Raw genomic sequence first — 22,119 nt, 5'->3', positions numbered from 1 at the left:
CTCCAGCCCAAGTCTTCGTTGGTTGCCTTCTTAATCTTTCATTCTCCTTTTCTAACTCCTCTGCGCGGCCTTCGAGCTTGGCGTGGGCGATGGCCCATGCAGCCAGCTCGATCTTAATAATAGTTCCACTTGAGTTTGCTAAACATCTCCTTAACGCTATCACGCTTACCAAATAACCCTGTGACGAACATTGGTGGCGCCCTCTTCAGGAGGTGCATGTCGCGACTTTTTTACTACCCATGGCTTTATGGCACAAGTCTCTCATGCTTCCCCTACTGGTAGTGGGTTAGTAATCCTATTACGTGACAGTATCGTTTCTCATGCAGTTGCCTATTCCCCAATGCGAGATGTATGGCTCTCATCTTTGGTCGTGTCAGGATCGACGTCTATGCGCCATCTGGTTTGGGTCGCCATTAAGAACTTTCTTCTCTGAGACGGTCACGCGCCTCCTTCTGGATCGGCAGCACGCCTTGACCTTGGGGTGAGGTTACTTCAAATCCACTCGGGCATCCAAAAACCAACTACGTCGTCACTCTCTAGCTGCTGCAATTGTCCAGCACCGCAACTTCACCCTGTGGACTCTTGGGGATGTTCATGTCGAGCGTCTGGGGCTTATACATTCTTCAAAGTCGCCTCGATCGTGCTCATATCTCTCGCAGTATTGCTGGTAGGGTGGAGGCTGTTGAAGTCTGGCCTGTTGCTTTCTGTCGCCACGACGCGCATGTTTGTGCCTCCAATCTCTTCCGCCAAAGGGTGTAGTCCGGCCTGGGACCGTGGAAAATGAACACAATCCATCTCACTTCAGCCGACTGTCAGGTCGGCAGCTCATCGAGACCATGCGGACAGCCTGTCGTCGACTCTGCGATGCGTATCAATATGCCCTGCCATGGTGGGTCCTCTGCGCGAAGCCTGCCTTCCGCAAGGCATTGATTGATGCGGAAGGGAGGATTTCTACTTCACCATTATTTGAGAATGTACTATGAAACCGTATTATCCAGAGCGTCAGGCGATGGCGAATCATGCCAAGGCACTGGTCAGTGGCCTCTCTCGATGTTGCTTCGGAGGAGCTGTGGTCGGGGCCTGCACACCCGACGGGCTAGCACAGGAGCGTCCGTCTGTTTACCGTGTGATAGCGGAACGGCGCCACCATCGGAAGACTTCAGTTAATGTTCTTACGACTGATAACAGGCGGCCCTTAAATATGCAAACCGATTTCGGATCTGCCCTCGACCCACATAACGTGATGCTGTACTCTGCCCAACGTCACCACCCTTCCTACATTACCGTGATGGTCCGACTCTTCTTTGGCTCAGTTCGTGGGGATGCAACGATGGATCTGCTTGTCGACGTCATGGAAGACGAAGTCCATGATGCCATCCAGGCGGGTTCTACGAATAAGTCACCCATCGCCAACGCCCTCGCACTGGAGTTATATCGGACATTTCGTCCCATACTGGCGTCGGTGTGGACGGATATTTGTCGATACCTTATGTTGCCTATCGTGCAGATCCCAGACTGTATCCCCGACGGTCTCCTCAACGGTATCCCCATTACCATCAACAAGCCTCGCGGTACATCAAATTTATGCGACTATCGCCGTTTGACGTTTCTGAACAGTAACACAAAGGTCTTTACTTGGCAGCTGACTGCAGGGCTTAAACAGGCGGCCGAGTACGTGACTTTCCCTGTTCAAACCTCTTTGGGAGGTACCAGTAACATCCTATCTCTATCGCTGTCGAGAGATAATTATGTCGAGACGTAAGTCACTCTTGCTCACACTCGTTGGGTTCTATTACTTAAGAAGTCTTCGACCCACTTACATACTTGGGAACCAATCCCATATGATCGTACCTTAGTTAGGAATCTGCAGCGGGGCACCGAGTCAAGCGCTTTCCGGAAGTCAAGGAATATGGCATCCGCCTAATACCCTTCATCCATTGTTCGCAAGATATCATGTGAAAAAAGGCGAGTTGCGTTTCGCAGGAGCGATGCTTTCTAAAGCCGTGCTGATGCATGGACAGCAACTTCTCTGTCTCAAATAAACGTAACAATAACTCCACCAGATAAACCTAAAGACAATCAAAAATAGTTAAACCTTAAACCTAGATAAGAAATGTAAAGGCTGCTATCCAATGCTTAAAACTATAGTTCGCGAGTGCTCTGTGGCGCAGGATTGTTCTAACTGTCGGCGCCTACTGCCCCAATTACGAGCTGGGCGCCTATATCAACGTTTAAGAACCCTCGATCTGCTGCATGGATACATACATAAGTACATTTGGTGTCACGTATCCCTCACGTGGCACAGACACTGCCCATTCTCCAATCCATGGCCCACCTCAAGGTAGCGACACTGAGTTCATACTCTGTCACGGCTTGCTGTCCAAGGTAAAGTACGACACCCTCACCCTCCGGCGGTACAGGGACAAATGGTTCGAATGGCTCTGAGCACTATGGGACTTAAGATATGAGGTCATCAGTCCCCTACACTTAGAACTACTTAAACCGAACCAACCTAAGGACATCACACACATCCATGCCTGAGGCAGGATTCGAACCTGCGGCCGTAGCAGCAGCGCGGTTCTGGACTGAAGCGCCTAGTACGGGTCGAACACAGCGGCCGGCCGGTACAGGGTCAGTTTAGGCCTGTGTCATGTTCCTGACAGAGCGATAGCCCCTTTTGTCAGTGCTCAAATCGTGCTGTGGCACCATTGTTCCACGTGCCCTACCGACCTGTTGCTGGAGATCCTTGTACCACGCTCTCTCTCAGCCCATATCCAACTTTCGGACGTCCCGGTGCCCTTCTTTTACTATGGGACTTAACATCTGAGGTCATCAGTCCCCTAGAACTTAGAACTACTTAATCCTAAATAACCTAAGGACATCACACACATCCATGCCCGAGGCAGGATTCGAACCTGCGACCGCAGCAGCAGCGCGGTTCCGGGCTGAAGCGCCTAGAACCGCTAGGCCATCAACGGAAACAAGTGTGCCAGTCACGCTTTCAGGGGATTCATCTTGCAGACACCCTGTTGCCATGTGATGTGCCGCCACTGATTTTCTGGACGCGGACAACGCGTGGTGTGCGGAACGGCGACAGGTGTCTGGTTTTTGGTGCGACAAATGCCGTACCTCTCCCCACCACATACTTCCTCACCTGCTCCTCATTCTGGACTCGGATACTTTCCACACCTGCTCCTCGTTCCGAACTCGGATGCTTCCCACAAAGAAAGATGGACCTCCATGAAATTGATTTGTGGACACGTACTTCACTACTCGTTTGCTGACGGCTAGAAAGTTGTAATTTACTTTTGGAACTTTCTTAACGAATAACATTGTGCTGTTGTCCGCAATCCGAAATGCAGATAATATTCTCTAATTTTCTTTGTTGTGTTTTGCTTAACCGAATCCAGAGTTGGGGCTTTCCTACAATGAGGATTTGATCAATGCGTGCTGCACTCTTAGTACTTGCTATTCTCTGGTCACTGCAATGTTCTTCTCCGAAAAACCATGTGGCGAACTGATTTGCCTTGACCTCTGTACCACGTTCCCTTCGCTTTCGTCGGTCCCTAGACGTGGGAATGGGACATGGTGGCCAGTCCTCGGATTGTGACCCCTGCTCTCTTTGTCAGTTTCGAACATCGCCACTGATTTATTTTGAATGAAAATCGTTAGGAATGGCAGCCAAAGTGTTCCGGCATAAGAAGTCATCCTTGTTCTGTCGACGGCCTCATCAAAGAGGGCGGAGGAAAGGACAGAGGTTTAGGGCATTCTCTTGCTCTTGGGGTGGTTAAACGTCCCTAAAATGCGGAAGAAAGACCAATGATCAGCTGCACAACAATGGGAAGGCAATGAAAACCCCTACACTAGAGACACAGAATGTGTAATTGGAAAGTGTCATTATGATCTCTCCATTAGTAAAGCACTCTTGACTAATCCCCGATTCGGATCTCCAGCAGAGGACTGCCAAAGTTGAGGTAACAATGAGACAAAGATTGAATAACGAACGAAAGGGTAGCTGTCTTCGAGTCGGGGCGTGGAATGTCAGAAGTTAGAGCGTAATAGGGATGCTAGAAAATCTGAGACGGAAAACGCTAACGCTTAATCTAAATGTTGGAGGGGGGGGGGGGGGGAGGAATGGGGCGGTCTGTGAAGTGAAATGGAAAGAAGACAAGGATTTCTTGTCAGACGACTAGGTTAATATCAACGGCAGCAGAAAATGGTATAATTACAGTAGGATTCGTTATTAACAGGATGACAGGGTAGAGAGTGAGTTACTGTGAACGGTTTAGTGATAGGGTTGTTATCATCGGACTCGACAATAAACCTACATTGATAAGCATAGATCAGATACGCACGTCGACATTGCAAGCAGAGGATGAAGAGATAGACGACGTATATGAGGATATTGAATGGGAAATTCAGTACCTAGAGGGAGCTGAAAATATAATAGTCATGGGAACTGGAATGCGGTTGTAGGGGAGGAAATAGAAGCAATGGTTATGAGAGAGCATGGTCTTTGAAGTACGGATGGGAGAGAGAAATGACTGAGTACTGCAACAAATCTATTAGTAATAGCGAATACTCTGTTCAGGAATCACAAAAGAAGAAGGTATAGTTGGAAAAGGTTGGGAGGTACGGGAAAGCTCCTGTTAGATGGTCATGGCCAGGCAGATATCGAAATCAGATACTGGATTTGTGGGGCGGCGGATGTTTAAGTTTGTAACAAGTAAACTAAAATCTGATTGCTGGATAAACGCTTGCGTGTTGAATCAGTTTCTAGCTTTTAGAATGTTGTTATTGCTGTCTTTTGCCGTTCTCAACACTGGCTCTCTATTTACTCCGTGACCCCCAGAAAGTGATTTAATAAAACTTGGAGCCAGTAAATAGATATCCTAGTGCCCACTTTACCTGAGAATGTTATTATAGCTGCAGCTTATAGCTCTGAGGAATTAGGAGATTGTCCGGGATTTCTAATCAAAAACGGTTTTCCAAAATAGTTGAGTATATTCTGAAATTCACTGATAAAAACCACAAGTATCCCTACCACCTAACTAACAGAACAGTTCAGAGTCTAATACGCTGATGCAACTATAAATGTCCGAATCAAATGCTAAAAAGAATGCTCGCCAAAATTTGATGAAAATATTTCATCAAACGCCACGCTAAATATTTGGTAGAATGACTGTCCCGCGACGGCACGTGAAAATACGACAATACGCAAACTGAAGCTAGTTAATGAAAATCATTCCAGAATTAACACTTCACATGAAATGTTCTCATGGTTCCGCGTATCTCTAGTAACTTAATACGGCACCCGAGGCTGTTTGTAGCAGATGCACTGATGCGACGCGACTACCGACACAGATGGCGTGTCATTCAGCGTCTGGAGAGAACTGGGGCCTTGCTTCCTCGCGCAGTGTTCTTATATATAAAGCCGCGGTGCGGACGGCTGAGGGAACGCCTGATCAAATCCGCTATCCCGACTAGCCGCTGGGCTAATAACGCACCACTTCAAGTTACATAATAATTTATAGCTTCTTTGGCTGATGGCCGAAGAAGCTCTTAATTTAAACGTGCATTCAGCACGCAGGTAAGTATTGATAATAAAATTTTGACGTGGCTAAGTTAAATACTTTGAGCGAGAGAATTAATTAAATTACACTGCACGCAGCAGATGAGCTCTGAACTGTCCCTTTTTAGATCCGCTATCGCTATAATTTTATAGGTATTAAAAAGAAACTTTACACATCTTCATAATCATAGCGGACCTCCAACCTATTTAAATCTAAACATCCTAGCCTTATTTACTAGCCTACTTAATCTATCTTGCTTCCTTCAGTTTTGAGATGAAAATCAGAAAATCATGAATTTCCACTAAAGTCTTAATTTGTGAAATCCAAAGTACTGTTTTTATTAAATCATTATGAAAGATGAATCTAAATATAAATTTTGAAGTCTCTAGCTCTTTTCTGTTGCGCCAATGATTTTTCCAGAAAAACGTCCAAATTTCGAAAATGGCTGAAGTTATCGAGCTGATATTTAACACACATTAATTTAGTATTATTTCTGACATGCTAGAAAAGTTTTAGTTCATTTGCTTGATTTTTAAGGTATTGCGCAACATTTATGACGTCAGAGCTAGTTACAGCAGACTGGCTGGCACACAATGGAAACTGATGTGAATTTACTACAGCGTGATTAGGCTGCTTCCCTACAGATTGTAAGGCGTACTATAATTGGGACGTTATTTGAACTTAATGACATAAAAGGCATAGACGATATTGATACGAGAGAACTGTCGCAACCTCTAAAAGCTACAAAAAATAGGAAAGCTACTGGTATATGTAAATGTGGAAAAATGGAGGGTTATTCCTACATCTAAGACTTCTTGACACATTTTATCAGTACTGGAGAAATAAGAAAGTACCAAAGGACTGGCTGAAAGCCAAAGTAATGTCCATCTTTACAAAGGGTCGTAAAAATAAAGGTGGTAACTATCGAAATATAAGCCTCCTGGAATCAGCATATAAATTAATGCCAAAGTCCTGAAAGCAAGACTTAAAAATAGCGTCGAAAAGCTAATATATGAAGAACAGTCAGGTCTTAGAAAAGCACGAGGAACTACTGACAATGATTTTACGCTGCAAGAAGTTACTGAACAGCGAGGAGAGTTCAATAGGGGCACCCATCATGCTTTTGTGGTTCTGAGAAAGCGTTAGATGATGTGAATGGAGAAATGCTATGGAGTATCGTGGTTGAACGAGGTTACCCACCTCACCTCATAAATGCTATTAAGAGTCTATACACAACTACCGAAAATGTCATAGATATGGGGAATGTAACAACACAGTGAATGATCACAAAGGAGTACAGCAAGGATACTGTGCTTATCTGACGATCTTCAGTAATATATATACTGATGAGCCAAAACATTACGATCACCTGCCTGACAGCTTGTCTGTTCCTGTTTGGAACGAGGTACATCACCGATTCTGCGTATCAGTGATTCGACTGTATGTAGTAGGAAGAGCACTTGCCCACGAAAGGCAAAGGTCCCGAGTTCGAGTTTCGGTCCGGCACACAGTTTTAATCTGCCACGAAGTTTCATATCAGTGCACACTCTGCTGCAGAGTGAAAATCTCTTTCTGAATATAGAGACTTTCATAGTATTTGTCAACCTAGAAAAAGTTATTGACTATGTAAAATGGTGCAATATGTTAGAAATCCGCAGGTAAGCTACAGGGGAAGACGGGTAATACCCAATATTTGTAAGAACCAAGAACGGAAGGCCTAGACCGATGTAGCTGGGTTTAAAAGGGTGTAAGACAGAGGCGTAGTCTTTCTTCCCTACTGTTTCATCCGTACATCGAAGAAGCAATGGCGAAAATGAAAGTTAGAGTCATGAGTACGATTGAATTTCAGGCAAAAGCCATAAGGTTCTATGATGGCATTGCTATCCTCAGTGAAAATGAGAAAGAATTACGGGACGCGTGGAATGAACAGTCTGCTGAGCACATAATATGTACTGGGAGTAAACCGAAAAAAGAAAGTAATCAGGATTAGCAGAAATGAAATTTATGATAAATTTAGCATCAAAATTAGCGCTCACGTAGCACACGGACCAGTTACATTAACGTGACCACCCCCTGTGTTCGACGTAAACGTGAAACAACCACACACAGACGGTAGGTGGTAGCGCTAGAAGTGGAGGGTACACAGGGTGAAAAGTATTTAAACCGACAAACTCTGAGAGGTTGTAGGGGACATTAAAACAAATATTTTTCCCTAATGTAATTTTTTCCTATGGGGATTATTTAAACCGGTGGAGGCCGTATTACGCTCTTCAGTTGTTAGAGGGCGTATTACGCTCTTCAGCTGTAGGCAACTGCTGTCCACCAGTACAGTAGTGCATTGTCTCTATTTACTGATGGAGCGATACACCTAGAGTGAGTACACTGATACCGTTGGTGCGTACTACGTAGCGCACCACAACGGACGAGGTGCACAGCGAGTTTATCAACAAAAATATCCTAATCGCCGTATCCCGCATCATACGACCTTTGCCGCTGGGTACCAACGTCTGCGTGAGACAGGGGTCATTTAGCAGATTACCTGGACAGAGACGCCGTCCCCATGGTAAGAACGCTGCAACTTGAGGAAGCTGTCTTGCAGCATGTGGAGCGGGATCCTTCAACAGCATTCGTGCAATTGCACGTAACATGGTGATGAATCAGACGGTTGTAAGAACAGTCCTTCGAGAGCAATCGTTACGTCCATTTCACTAACAGCGTGTCCACAACCTGGAACCAGTTGGTTATCCACCCAAAGCACGGTTTTCTCAGTGGTACCGGGAACAGTGTGAAATACATCCTACTTTTCCATCCTCTGTGTTGTTTACTGATGAAGGAATGTTCGGGCATGATGGAGTCTTCAACATGCACAATTCGCATGTTTGGAGTGAGGATAACCCATATGGCACAGTTACAAGCGCTCATCAAGTGCGGTTCTTCGTTAATGTGTGGGTCGGTGTTGCTGTGGACTGTTTAATTGGGCCGTATCTGCTACCTAGGCCATTAAATGGCAGGCACTATTACAATTTTCTCGCCAGAGCATTGCCAGAATTGCGGGAAGACGTCCCGCTCCCTACAAGACAACGCATGTGGTTCCAACATGACGGGGCGCCAGCACATTTCAGTAGTCGTGTGCGACGATTCCTGGACCGACGGTTCCCAGAAACGTGAATTGGCAGAGGTGGTCCTGTACCGTGGCCTGCTCGATCCCCAGATATGTCCCCTCTGGACTTTTTTGTGTGGGGAGAGATGCGCAACCTTGCTTACGCAACTCCTGTTGCATCAGAAGAGGATCTGGTTGCCCAGATAGTAGCAGCAACAGGAACAATTCAGGATACTCCTGGGGTTTTTTCCCGTGTCAGACAGAAAATGATTCGACGGTGTAACCTTTGTTTACGTATCAATGTAGGCATTTTTGAAAATCTACTGTAATTGAAATTGGGTTGTGTTAATGTGTTGTCTCTTGGTCATAAAAAAATGGAAAAATGTTTGTTGGTTTAATTAATTTGCCGCCAGAGAAATCTCCCTCTGCCGGTTTAAATGCTCCTCATAGGAAAAAAATGACATCAGGGAAAAATATATTTGTTTTGATGTCCCGTACAACCTCCCAGAGTTTGTCGGTTTAAATACTTTTCACCCTGTATAAAGCGTGTCAGAGGGACACAAAAACAGGGTAGTCGTTGCTGTAATGCGATTTGTCTAGTGTTTAAAAGGGCATGATCATTGGCTTTCGGAACGAGGGTGGAAACATTTTCGGAACGGTTAAGTTTGTAAACTGTTCGCGCGCCACCGTGGTTAAAGAATACCGATGATGGGAAAATGGTGGCATCCAAAACCATCACCAATGCAGCTGTGGTGCACTATGGGCCAAGGATGAAATGGGGGAACGACGCCTGCGGAAAAGTTTACGGGCGAATAGATGTGCAACTGTTCAGCAACTGACGGCCAAGACTAACCAAGAGGCTAGCAACAGTGTCTCCTCATCGATTGTTTATTCGTGCGTATGGGCCTCCGACACAGGTAGCTGGTTCATGCAACCATACTGGCGACGAAGGTTGGAATTTACACAGCGTTACTGAGCCGGCCTTCCAACAAGTGGCAAAAGGTGGCTTTTCCACATGAATCACATTTTATGTTCCATCAGATGGATGGCCGTTGGCGTGTATGGCGCGAAACGTCCGAAAGCAGGCACACTGCATGCGTTACGGTCTGGGTAATGTTTTCGTGCATTATCTGGGTGCTTTCCCAATTATGGAAGACACAAAGGATCAACGGAATTGTGCACCTATCTTTGTAGACAATGTCCAGTTCTACATGCAGTTTGTGTTTCCTCGGCACGATGGCATCTGCCAGCAGGACAATGCAATGTGTCACACAGTTCGCAGAGCAAGAGGATGGGTTTACCGTACTCCCCTCGCCACTAATCTTCCCGAATTCATACCTAATCGAGAATATGTGGGACCAGCTGGATCGGTGAGTTCCCGCCATGGTTCGTAGCCGAGAAACCTAGCAGAACTGCCCACGGTACTGGAATCGGCCTGGCTCCACATTCACAGGTGACTCCTGTATATAAGAAGGGTAGAAGGACGGATCCTCAAAATTACAGACCAATACCCTTAACATCCGTTTGTTGCAGGATTATCGAACATATTCTCAGTTCAAATATAATGAATTTCCTTGAGACAGAGAAGTTGCTGTCCATGCATCAGCACGGCCTTAGAAAGCATCGCTCCTGTGAAACGCAACTCGTCCATTTTTCACATGATATCTTCCGAACTATGGATGAAGGGTATCAGACGGATGCCATATTCCTTGACTTCCGGAAAGCGTTTGACTCGGTGGCCCACTGCAGACTCCCTCCAGGGAAACGCAACTCGTCCTTTTTTCACATGATATCTTCCGAACTATGGATGAAGGGTATCAGACGGATGCCTTATTTCTTGACTTCCGGAAAGCGTTTGACTCGGTGCCCCACTGCAGACTCCTAACTAAGGTACGAGCATATGGGATTGGTTCCCAAATATGTGAGTGGCTCGAAGACTTCTTAAGTAATAGAAGCCAGTACGTTGTCTCAATGGTGAGTGTTCATCGGAGGTGAGGGTATGAGCTGGAGTGCCCCAGGGAAGTGTGGTAGGTCCGCTGTTGTTTTCTATCTACATAAATGATCTTCTGGATAGGGTGGACAGCAATTTTCGGCTGTTTGCTGATGAAGCTGTGGTGTACCGGAAGGTGTCGTCGTTGAGTGACTGTAGGAGGATACAAGATGACTTGGACAGGATTTGTGATTGGTGTAAAGAATGGCAACTAATTCTAAATATAGATAAATGTAAATTAATGCAGATGAATATGAAAAAGAAGGCCGTAATGTTTGAATACTCCATTAGTAGTGTAGCGCTTGACACAGTCACGTCGATTAAGTTTTAGGGCGTAACATTGCAGAGCGATATGAAGTAGGACAAGCATGTAATGGCAGTTGTGGGGAAGGCGGATAGTCGTCTTCGGTTCATTGGTAGAATTTTGGGAAGATGTAGTTCATCTGTAAAGGAGACCGCTTATAAAACACTAATACGACCTGTTATGGGTACTGCTCGAGCGTTTGGGATCCCCATCATGTCGGATTGAGGGAGGAGATAGAAGCAATTCAGAGACGGGCTGCTAGATTTGTTACTGGTAGGTTTGATCATCACGCGAGTGTTACGGAAATGCTTCAGGAACTCGGGTGGCAGTCTCTAGAGGAAAGGAGGCGTTGTTTTCGTGAATCGCTACTGAGGAAATTTAGAGAACCACCATTTGAGGCTCACTGCAAAAACAATTTTGCTGCCGCCAAATTATATTTCGCGGCCAGACCACAAAGATAAGGTAAGAGATATTAGGGCTCGTACAGAGGCATATAGGATGTCATTTTTCCCTCCTTCTGTTTGTGGAGTGGATAGGGAGAGAAGATGCTAGTTGTGGTAAGAGGTGCCCTCCGCCACGCACGATATGGTGGATTGAGGAGCATGTATGTAGATGTAGATGTAGATGTAGATGTAGACGTCCGCTCCTTCCGGAACCCCAATGACTCTCTCTTCCTGCAGCTATCGCATCGGTCCACGCTGAAAAATTGGTTATTCAGGCTTTTGGCAGGTGGTTACATTAATATGACTGGACAGTGTATTAAAGGGATTGTTAAAGATGTCTAGTAGTGTTAAACATTAAACTAATTTAGAGAAAGATTTTACTGTAAAGGTACGATTGGAGCGCAGTATCGTACGGAAGTGAATCATGGACTGTGGAGAAACTGGATGAGAAGACAAAGCGTTACGATGTGGTGCTACTGAAAAATGTTAAAAATTATGTAAAGGGATAAGATCAGAAAAGAGGAGGTTCCCCACAGAATCGGCGAGGAAAGAAACGCTGAGAAGCAGAAGGGTCAGGATGGTACGAAATCTGTGGAGGGTTCAGAGAATAACCGCGGTGTAACCTCCATAGCACGAAAGGGAGCTGTAGAGAGTAACAACTTTACGTGAAGGCAGAGATTAGAATATATCCATACACATAATTGAAGACGTTGGTTGCAAGTGCTAGTCTTTGATGAAGAGAACACCACAGAAAAGGGATTCCTGGCGGGTCGCGTTACATCTACATATACATCTACATCTATACTCTGCAAGCCACCTGACGGTGTGTGGCGGAGGGTACCTTGAGTACCTCTATCGGTTCACCCTTCTATTCCAGTCTCGTATTGTTGGTGGAAAGAAAGATTGTCGGTATGCTCTGTGTGGGCTCTAATCTCTCTGATTTTATCCTCATGGTCTCTTCGCGAGATATGCGTAGGAGGGAACAATATACTGCTTGACTCCTCGGTGAAGGTATGTTCTCGAAACTTCAACAAAAGCCCGTACCGAGCTACTGAGCGTCTCTCTTGCAGAGTCTTCCAGTGGAGTCTATCATCTCAGTAACGCTTTCGCGATTTCTAAATGATCCTGTGACGAAGCGCGCTGTTCACCGTAGGATATTCTCTATCTCTTCTATCAGCCTTATCTGGTACGGATCCCACACCGGTGAGCAGTATTCAAGCAGTCGGCGAACAAGTGCACTGTAACCTACTTCCTTTGTTTTCGGACTGCATTTCCTTCGGATTCTTCCAATGAATCTCAGTCTGGCATCTGCTTTAGCGACTATTAATTTTATATGGTCATTCCATTTTAGATCACTCCTAATGCCTACTCTCAAATAATTTATGGAATTAACTGCTTCCAGTTGCTGACGTGCTATATTGTAGCTAAATGATAAAGGATCTTCCTTTCTATGTATTGGCAAAACATAACACTTGCCTACATCGAGATTCAATTGCCATTCCCTGCACCATGCGTCAGTTCGTTGTAGAGCCTCCTGCATTTCAGTACAATTTTCCATTCTCGATATACTACAGCATCATCCGCAAAAAGCCTCAGTGAGCTTCCGATGTCATCCACAAGGTCATATATATATATATATATATATATATATATATATATATATATATATATATATATATATATTGTGAATAGCAACGTTCCTACGACACTCCCCTGCGGCACACCTGAAATCACTCTTACTTCGGAAGACTTCTCTCCATTGAGAATGACATGCTGTGTTCTGTTATTTAGGAACTCTTCAATCCAGTGACACAATTGGTCTGATAGTCCATATGCTCTTACTTTGTTCATTAAACGACTGTGGGGAACTGTATTAAACGCCTTGCGGAAGTCAAGAAACACGGCATCTCTCTGGGAACCCGTGTCTATGGCCCTCTGAGTCCCGTAGACGAATAGCGCAAGCCGGCTTTCACACGATCGTCTTTTTCGAAACCCATGATGATTCTTACAGAGTAGATTTCTAGTTTCCAGAAAAGTCATTATATTCCACCATGACACGTGTTCCTAAATTCTACAACTTCCTCTCACATGAATCTCCCAAAATCGGCACGAAGAGAAATTCGATCTCATACGGAGGCTTAGCGATACTGGTTCACCCCTCACGCCATTCGTGATTGGAATAGGGAAATCGTAGTGGTACCCTCCACCACCTACATACGTAAACATGGTTTATCGAGTGCATATGTAGATGTACCCCACAACTCCATACCAAGATACCGACTGCTGGAGGAATACCTTGACAAACATTTCGACGTGATCCCAGACTCAGTCTGGTTCACTGTTGCGATAAATATTGCTCCTATAAATGTCACACTGTAATCATATTTAATGTTCTTAGGGTCCACCGACTAACTGTCAAACACTGTTGCATCGTCGCTGTACAGCTCGAATTAGTTTGGTGCATACGTTCGTAGGGTTTTTGTTTTGTATTTTTGATATTCCGATTGCTATGGGTCTATGGGTTCATTTATCTTTGTTTGTAGTTCACTGCTATTTGGGTGTACATGTTGTCAATTTCTCATTTGGAGACAGTGAGTGGAGCTGTGGACGCTAGAAAATGGAGTGCCAAATGGATAAACCGGAACATTTCTGACATATTTTTCTGCCTGATTTCAGTAGAGGGATGAGAGCAGTGGAGACAGCCAGAAATATTTGCGCCATGTACGGGGACAATGTCACTGGACAGAGCACGGCAACAAAACGGTTTTCAAGTTTTGAGGAGGATCTTTCTGACTTTAGTGACTCTCGACATTCAGGAAGATCTTCCCGGTTGGATGAAATCGTTTAAACATGTTAATCCGCAATGATCCACGTAAGTGTACTCGAGAACTAGAGAATCTGATGATCTCTGATGATTCCATCATCGTGTGACATGGGGAAGATTAATAAATCCGGTGTATGGGTACCGCATGCTCTAAGCCAAAATCACAAAAATCAGCGTGTGGCCGTATGTGTTTTGCTTGCTTATCGTCAATTGACTTATGATCAACACCAACCATTACTGTCCTGTATCATTACTGGTGACGAGAAATGGTGTCTTAATGCTAACATGGGAAAAGAAAGGTATGGTTGAGCCCAAATAAAGCAGCAATTGCACGTACAAAGACCTGCTTGCGCAGACAAAAGATAATGTTATGGATCTGATGGAACAGCGACGGCGTGGCGTATAATGAATTTCTTCGCCGAGGTGTAACCATCACTGCTGAAATTTACTGTCAGCAACTGAGACGTCTTGTAGATGCTGTCCAATAACAACGGCCTGTAATACTGCTCGAAGTGATGCTACTCCACGATAAAGACCGCCTGCACTCAGCTAGACTCAGAAAAACACTGTTCTTTGGTTGGGAAGTCATTCCGCACCCACCTTATTCACCTGATCTTGCGCCCTCAGATTTTCACCTTTCCCACTCTCTATTGAACAATCTGGTACCGAGCGCCATGGGTTTCGAATCTGCTCCATACGGCTCGAAACTCGATGACCACTAGAGGTCTCTGCAGCAGTCGCACCGTAAGTCGTGGCTGCGCGAGCTCCTGGCCCCAGACTAAAGTGACGGCGCCACTGTGGAGCACGTGATCCCAGTGGCCAATAACGACATACCCTGTCGTGTATTTAGGCGGCTACCTCTCACTCAGCGAGACCACCATCTGAACTTAACATTCCCATCACTCTACAGGACATCAGCCTCACACTCCGCACTGAACGCAACACTGCTCCCGGCCACGACTGCATTACCTACCGCCACCTCAAACACTGCCCTCCCTCCTTCCTTTAAGTCCTTGCCACCCTCCACAATGTCATCCTTGCCACTGGCTTCTATCCCGACCTGAGGAAAACCTCCCGTATCCTGATGTTCTCCAAACCCAACAAGCCTCCATCTGATACCTCTTCCTATCGTCCTATCTGTCTCACATCGGTGTTCAACAAGCTCTTGGAATCCATCCTTACCTGGCGTATCCATAACCACCTCCACCAAAACCACCTCCTTCTCGGCACCCAATGTGGCTTTCGACCTTTCTTCTCTGCCGATGACCAACTCCTCCGCCTCACTCATCTCCTCTCCCTCCAGCTTAACTCCCATCACTCCGCCATTTTTGTCTCCCTTGACCTCGAAAAGGCCTATGACTGTGTTTGGCATCCCGGTCTCCTGCTTAAACTCCAAACCTACGCCCTTCGTCGGCCGCGGTGGCCGTGCGGTTCTGGCGCTGCAGTCCAGAACCGCAGGACTGCTACGGTCGCAGGTTCGAATCCTGCCTCGGGCATGGGTGTGTGTGATGTCCTTAGGTTAGTTAGGTTTAAGTAATTCTAAGTTCTAGGGGACTTATGACCTAAGATGTTGAGTCCCATAGTGCTCAGAGCCATTTGAACCTACGCCCTTCCTGTCAACTACATCCGTCTGATAGCCTCCTTCCTCTCCCGCCACCCCTCCTATGTTATCATCCATAATGCCAATTCCCACACCTTCTACCCCTCTGCAGGTGTGCCCCAGGGCTCTGTCCTCTCCCCTCTCCTCTACCACCTGTACACGGCAGATATGCCCCAACCACCCCCTCCAGTACACCTCTTGCAATATGCCAATCACACCGCATTCCTCGCCCTCGCTCCTACCCTCCAACGGTCCCAACGCCTTCTCCAGAATCACCTTGACCTTTTTGCTTCATTGTGTAACCAGTGGCTCCTGAAAATCAATCCTTCCAAGACCCAGGCAATCATCTTAGGTCATACCACTCGCTCCTTCCGGCTCCTGGATTTCTCCCTTACCGTCTGAACCTGTCCTGCCCGCCTCACCCCCACCCTCACCTACCTTGGCCTCACCATTGACCGTCACCTCACCTGGATCCCTCATCTCCACTCCATCCAATCCAAAGCCCACAACTGCCTCCGACTCCTCAAACTCCTCTCTGGCTGGACATGGGGGTTGCACCCCTCTACCATCATCCACACCTACAAATGCTTAATCTGTCCCATCCTCTGTTATGCCAGTCCCACCTGGATATCTGCCCCCCCCTCCCCAAATTCTATAAGTGCCTCCAGATCCTTGAGCATCATGCACTCCGCTTCGCCTTCTGTATACGCCTCCCGTCCCGCATGTAGATCCTCTATGACCGCATTCCTTTCCCCCATCTGCTCCTATTCCTCGAACATATCCGCATCCTCTACACCTCCCGCTGCCTTGATCTCCTTCACCCTCTACTTGCTCCTCTCCTCTCCCATCCCCACCCTCTGCGATGTCTTCACTGTTGTGTCCCCCCTATCCTCCATCTCTACACCCTTCATCTCCTTTCCCAAGGTGGCTTCCATCAACTCCCCCTCCCAGATGATACACTCTCTCCCTCCATTTATCCCTCCTATCACCTCTGATCCTCACCTCCTCTCCTTTCCTCCGTCCTTTTCCTGGGCTCCCTCTCCCCCCTTCCATCCTCTTTTTTCCCCACCTAGCCTATCTCGGCCCCCTTCTCTCCCCTGAGTCCTTTTGCATTTCCCTCCTCTGCCTTTTCCCATTCCCTGTCGCGTCTGCCCTGCCCCATCCCCCTTATGAGTCCTCTCCCTCCTTTGGTTCCCCCCCCCCCTTTCGTTTTTTCTCTCCTCCCTCCTTGTTTTCCTCCCCCCCCCATCTATCCAGGTCCCCCCCCCCCATCTGCCCTCGGCTATGGTGTGTTGTGTGTTATCTTTGTGCCGACATTTTAGTACAGTGCTTACAGTGAGTGTTCAGTGTTGTGTGTCTTCTCCGAAGTGTTGCGAACGGACATCATACTGTCGCTGGGTGTGATTTTTATATCTCTTGTGAACAGAAACCAGACTGTCGCCATGTTTTTTAATTGTCTGTCTACTATGTTCCCTCTCTGCTTCCTGTGTATTTTATTAGCTTTGCCAACCCTTTGCTTTATGTTTTAACTTTCAGCAATTTTCCGCTGTTTTATAATTTCAGTCAGCGTTTTCTCGCCTGCGTTTATTGTTTCTTATCTTCTTCTTACGTTTTAAAAAGTCTGTAGGCTGCAGAGCAGCGTAATAAGCTGCTGCCAGCCCGCCCCCTTCAGGGGGAATCCAAATACAATAAAGGAAAAAAAAAACTCAGCGAGTCAGTCTGGTATTCGCGTTGAGTCGGTTGATATCTCGCTTACAGACATAGTGTTTACGTTGCGTGTCCTTCCTCCCCGTTTACGAGCGGACGTTGTTTTGATTTCGTGAGGTTATCTCTTGTGACCCCGTTGCTTAATTTTTTTGTTGATCTTGGTGTCTTGCTCGGTTGTCTGTCGTCGTGCTTGTCCTTCAGTTCTCGTTCGTCAGTCTTGTTTGTTCGCGGGCCGCTCCCATTCGGTCCCACTGCGCTTTCGTTAGCGGCGACCCCCGCGAGCGTTCCTGTCACGGTTACAACAAACAACCTTCAAGGAACTTCCTTTACAGATGAATATGAGCTCCGAACATGGCTTAACCTTGAAACCACATGACGTCTACAACCGCGGAATCGAAAAGTTACCCAGCGGTGGTAGACTGTTGTGAAGAGTAAAGGAGTATATATTATTTATGACGACAGTGTCTGTTATTTGTATCTGTTGTGGTTACAAAACTTACGGAAAAACTCTATGAAGTTATGCACCAATTCAATGCGTTTGGGTACAAACGTTTACTTGGAGATAACCGTAATGAACACGACTTGAGGTATCTAAAGCAATGCACAAAGAGCCTCTAGAGGCTTCAGTTTTAGCCACAAGCACGCCTTTAGCCTGATGATTTCTAACTTCGGGAAAGAGAGAAAAAGTATTTACGAATAGAAAACTGTCGTTCACTAGCTCAAACAGGTAGATCGCACTAGAGGCCACAGTATGTGATACCAGTTCTGTCCAGTTCTGTGCAATGGCTGCGTCATTATTATACGCTAACTGCAGCGAAGAAGTTCATTTTTGTTTCCTGTGGAGCACACCCGTATCCGACCTATCGGGCAGACTCCACTTGAATGCATTTCCTTTCTGTACGCCGTGGCAGTAGGAGTAGGGTTGGTTGTTGGTGAGTCCCTGGACTGTCCGTACTCTTCACATGGAAAAGGCCCCTGGTATTGATTCCGACAGCAGGATGAGTGGATCTGAGGCTGTTCTGGGTGGACTGCAACGATGAAAATCCCCTTCCCAGGATTTGAACTTGGGACCCGTTGGCGGGAATCGAACCCACTACGATCTAGGCCACTGCAGGCCCTGTTGACATTCGTTGGAAGTAATAAGCAGGGAGAAACAGATTCATTATTAAGTGAACTATGAGCGCCCAAAGTTGCTATTGACTAGGAATGTAGTATTCGGTGGTAACTGGGAAACCGCTTGCGAGAAAGTAAAGGAAACAGGCATTCAGGCAAAAGTTCGCAAGACACATCAGGTCGTATCGCAAAGTTATGAAGTACACCACTTCAGGCATGCAATAGGCCCTTACAGCCAGAAATTGCTTATAACCTCGTAACCTAGGACCTCCTCTAATTAACTTGAACTGACGGCTACAAACAGCTACATTTTTAATCAGTGTAGTGCGTCAAGAAAAGTGTTTTCATAGTGCTTTCAGGCAGTACATTACAGCTTTTAGTATCTAGCTGTTAACTAAACAATAATTTTCTTTATCAACACTTGAGTTGCTGAAACCTTACATTTACGATTTACGTTGAACACACTGGCACGTTACTGACAGCGTGGATATCTCCTAAACGAATTCACACGTGAATGTTCGCTAGTGGTAGGTACACTATATTGATAGTAATATCAGTCGATAGCGTAAATAAAACGTGTAGTACTTGCCTGTAGATTCGTTTACGACTGGTAATTAATGTAACATGTAGCCTTCGTTGTTAATTTTTAGTTTTACTTGCTAAAACTAATCATCATTTTCGGAAGTAGCATTCTGAACATTGATGGTCGAAGAAAACTCACCAGTGTGACAGCTTTAATTATGAAGGGTGGGCCCTTGACAACCTCCGTGAGAGCCATGTCTGGAAGAGAAGATGTTTATCAACATACAATATTCTTAGATTTTTAAAACTGGAATTATGTTTGTTATTCCTTTTTACATTTGTTAAAGGGTTTGAAAAGTTCAAGAAGTTAAGCTAGAAGCTGAGACAAATATGGATATTAGAGGGTATCAGACACTGGATTCCTTCTAAAATGTTTAACACTTGCATTAAGACGTCTGCTCAGTTGAAGTGTAACTGAAAACGGGCGAGTTGTTTAGTATAAGTAACGTCGGAGGTCTGTGATACGGGCCACTTAAGCCGCAGTATAGATCCACACGTCATAAAGGGCAAACATTATACACGAGTATATTGATAATTTTTACTTATTTTTAACTAATTACACTCGAAAGTTTGGCAATAACATTCGATCTTTGGCAGAAACATTTGACAGTCGGCAACAGAAACCAAAACATTGCATTGAAAGAAGCGTTCAGTTCATAGTGCTGTGGAATGTGGGAAAAAAACGCAAATTGGCAGTCATAAGACGAAGAACACAAAAAATGCAACAGGAGCGTAATATGTAAGAAATTGTGCACGCAACGTGTAAGTACAGTTCAAAACATTACTACCTAATAGGAAATATCAACCACCAGACCTGTTTATAACTTATAGGTACAGTGACAAAAATTTAAATTAAATAGCAAATATATCTACATATTCCAGGTCACTGATGATGCTTTGCAGAAAATAAAGGCGAAACGCGTATGACACTAAAATTGTGTTTTATTCAGTTACTGTCAGACGGTCCATAAGAAAAAATTATCAATATACCGTAATATTACACGCAACTGAGGAAGACAGGACTAAAAAAGTTGAAGATGACTATATACGAGAGTCTGGAGATTTTATACAACGAATTAAAGAGCTTCAACGGGGAAAGGTCGAGATGATACTGAGAGTAGTATAGTAAATTACTATGCAGAGCATTAGTTTACGCATAATTCGCAGTGAAATGAAAACGAGACACATGGAAAAAAGTTAAGTAAGCTGCTCACGATATTAAAAGTAATCGCCATAACTGTTAATACGTTTATTCCACTGCGAAACGAGACGAGTAATGACTTCACAGAAAAATGTTTGTGGTTGGCTACAGGACGACGCAACTACCTATAGTCATTGGTTTGCAAATGACGTTAATAATGGTGTAATGTTGTTCAGTATACCCCTCTCATTCACAAATAGAAATATCTTATACCCTTTACACCCTCCAAGTGTATGTGTGTGTGTGTGTGTGTGTGTGTGTGTGTGTGGTGTGTGTGTGTGTGTGTGTGTTTTCTCCAGATTAGGTGGTTAGTATGCCCATGCAACCTTACGCCTCCACACACCAAATACTTGGACCACCAAAATGAGAAATTTCGACAATTACGTTTTCTGACCTCTCGACGTATGAGCGTTCATCCAGAATCACTAAGCAGACTGTATCTGCTCTCATCTAGTAAGAGCACGTGGCCCCACTCCTTGCTGGGCCAGTCCCTATGTTCTTGGCACCTTCACAGACCTTTGAACACGGTACACTCAAAGGTCAACGTTGTGATACTATACTCCTTGCCCAGGTGCGTCTTTTCAGTGGTCCATTCGGCCTTGACTTCGTATACATGGATGAAACTCTACGATCACATCGGATAACGTAAGTGGGACCAGAGGATATTCAGCGAAAGGTCTGGCATGCCCTTCCCATCAAGCACTTGTACACGTTGGGCAGATATACTGCAGCACATCCACATTCACCACCAACCAACCAGCAATTGTTAACAGCGCCCGTGGGGAATGGAACGCCCTACCACTACAGCTCTTTACTAATAACCTTGTGGCCAGCTTCGGACCGTGTTGCAGAGCATGCTCTGTTGTCTGTGATGATCATACACCCTGTTGAGAACTAAGCCCTTCCTTTCGTAATGTCCATTGGTCCCTCACAAATCGCAGTGATTTCAGTGTAATTATTGCATTAGAATGAAAGTGGCATGTCTCTTCATCTCATAGCAATTTTTCCCAGTTACCTTCTGTACTACAATGTAACATTTGTTTCTAGCACTGTCTAAGCTTTGTCGAGCTATGTTACTGCGTAGTGACATGTCATGCGAAATTTACTCTCGTTGTAAGGTTTTGCACACCAGTGTGTTTTGCACGTTGTAATGGTTCTTTATTTACGTGACCATTACGGCACACCAACCCCAGTTCCCGATACCAGCAATATCGTACTACTTTTCTGCGAAGTAACAGACATATTTTTGTGATAATATTCACATTTGGTTTTATTAATGTATAGGTACTCCGATGTATCGATATATTACAGTGATATGGTTCTTGTATGTATTCATTTCTGTGAGACTGTCATAATCTTTGACTGACTTGTAACCGTTTTGGCGCGAATGCGCGCAGAGCAGTCTTTGTTTCACTTTGCAGAAGTTAAGTTGTTATTTCGCTTTGTAAAAGAACAGTCAAGTCTTGTGTTTGGTTGAAGTGGAAATTAAATATTGATACAAAACTGTTTTCTTGATAACGTGACAATTATGAAGAAGTATATGTGAATTTACAAGAAGTTTAATAAAAATGTGGATCGTGAACACCAAGTCAAAAATTATTTCTACCATACCAATGTTCTGATCTGGGATTGTTTGATCAATAAGAATTTTCTGAAAAACGCATTTGTTAGGTCTTCAAATA

At 45.2% G+C, this 22,119-nt stretch overlaps 1 protein-coding gene across 1 annotated transcript in view; it reads right to left on the bottom strand.

Moving 5' to 3' along the window:
- Nucleotides 1-22,119, bottom strand: part of LOC124545467 — a 63,287-nt gene that overhangs the window by 25,781 nt on the left and 15,387 nt on the right. The window contains exon 2 of the mRNA XM_047124395.1: nt 19,376-19,434. Coding sequence (XP_046980351.1) covers nt 19,376-19,432 — 57 coding nt within the window. The 5' untranslated portion in view covers nt 19,433-19,434. The remainder of the gene's footprint in view (nt 1-19,375; nt 19,435-22,119) is intronic.

The sequence above is a fragment of the Schistocerca americana genome, chromosome 8 (genome assembly GCF_021461395.2).
Source record: "Schistocerca americana isolate TAMUIC-IGC-003095 chromosome 8, iqSchAmer2.1, whole genome shotgun sequence".
In the NCBI taxonomy this organism is placed as follows: Eukaryota; Metazoa; Arthropoda; class Insecta; order Orthoptera; family Acrididae; genus Schistocerca; species Schistocerca americana.
Note: the sequence above shows the minus strand (reverse complement) of the source record. Positions and strands in the feature narration are given on the sequence as shown.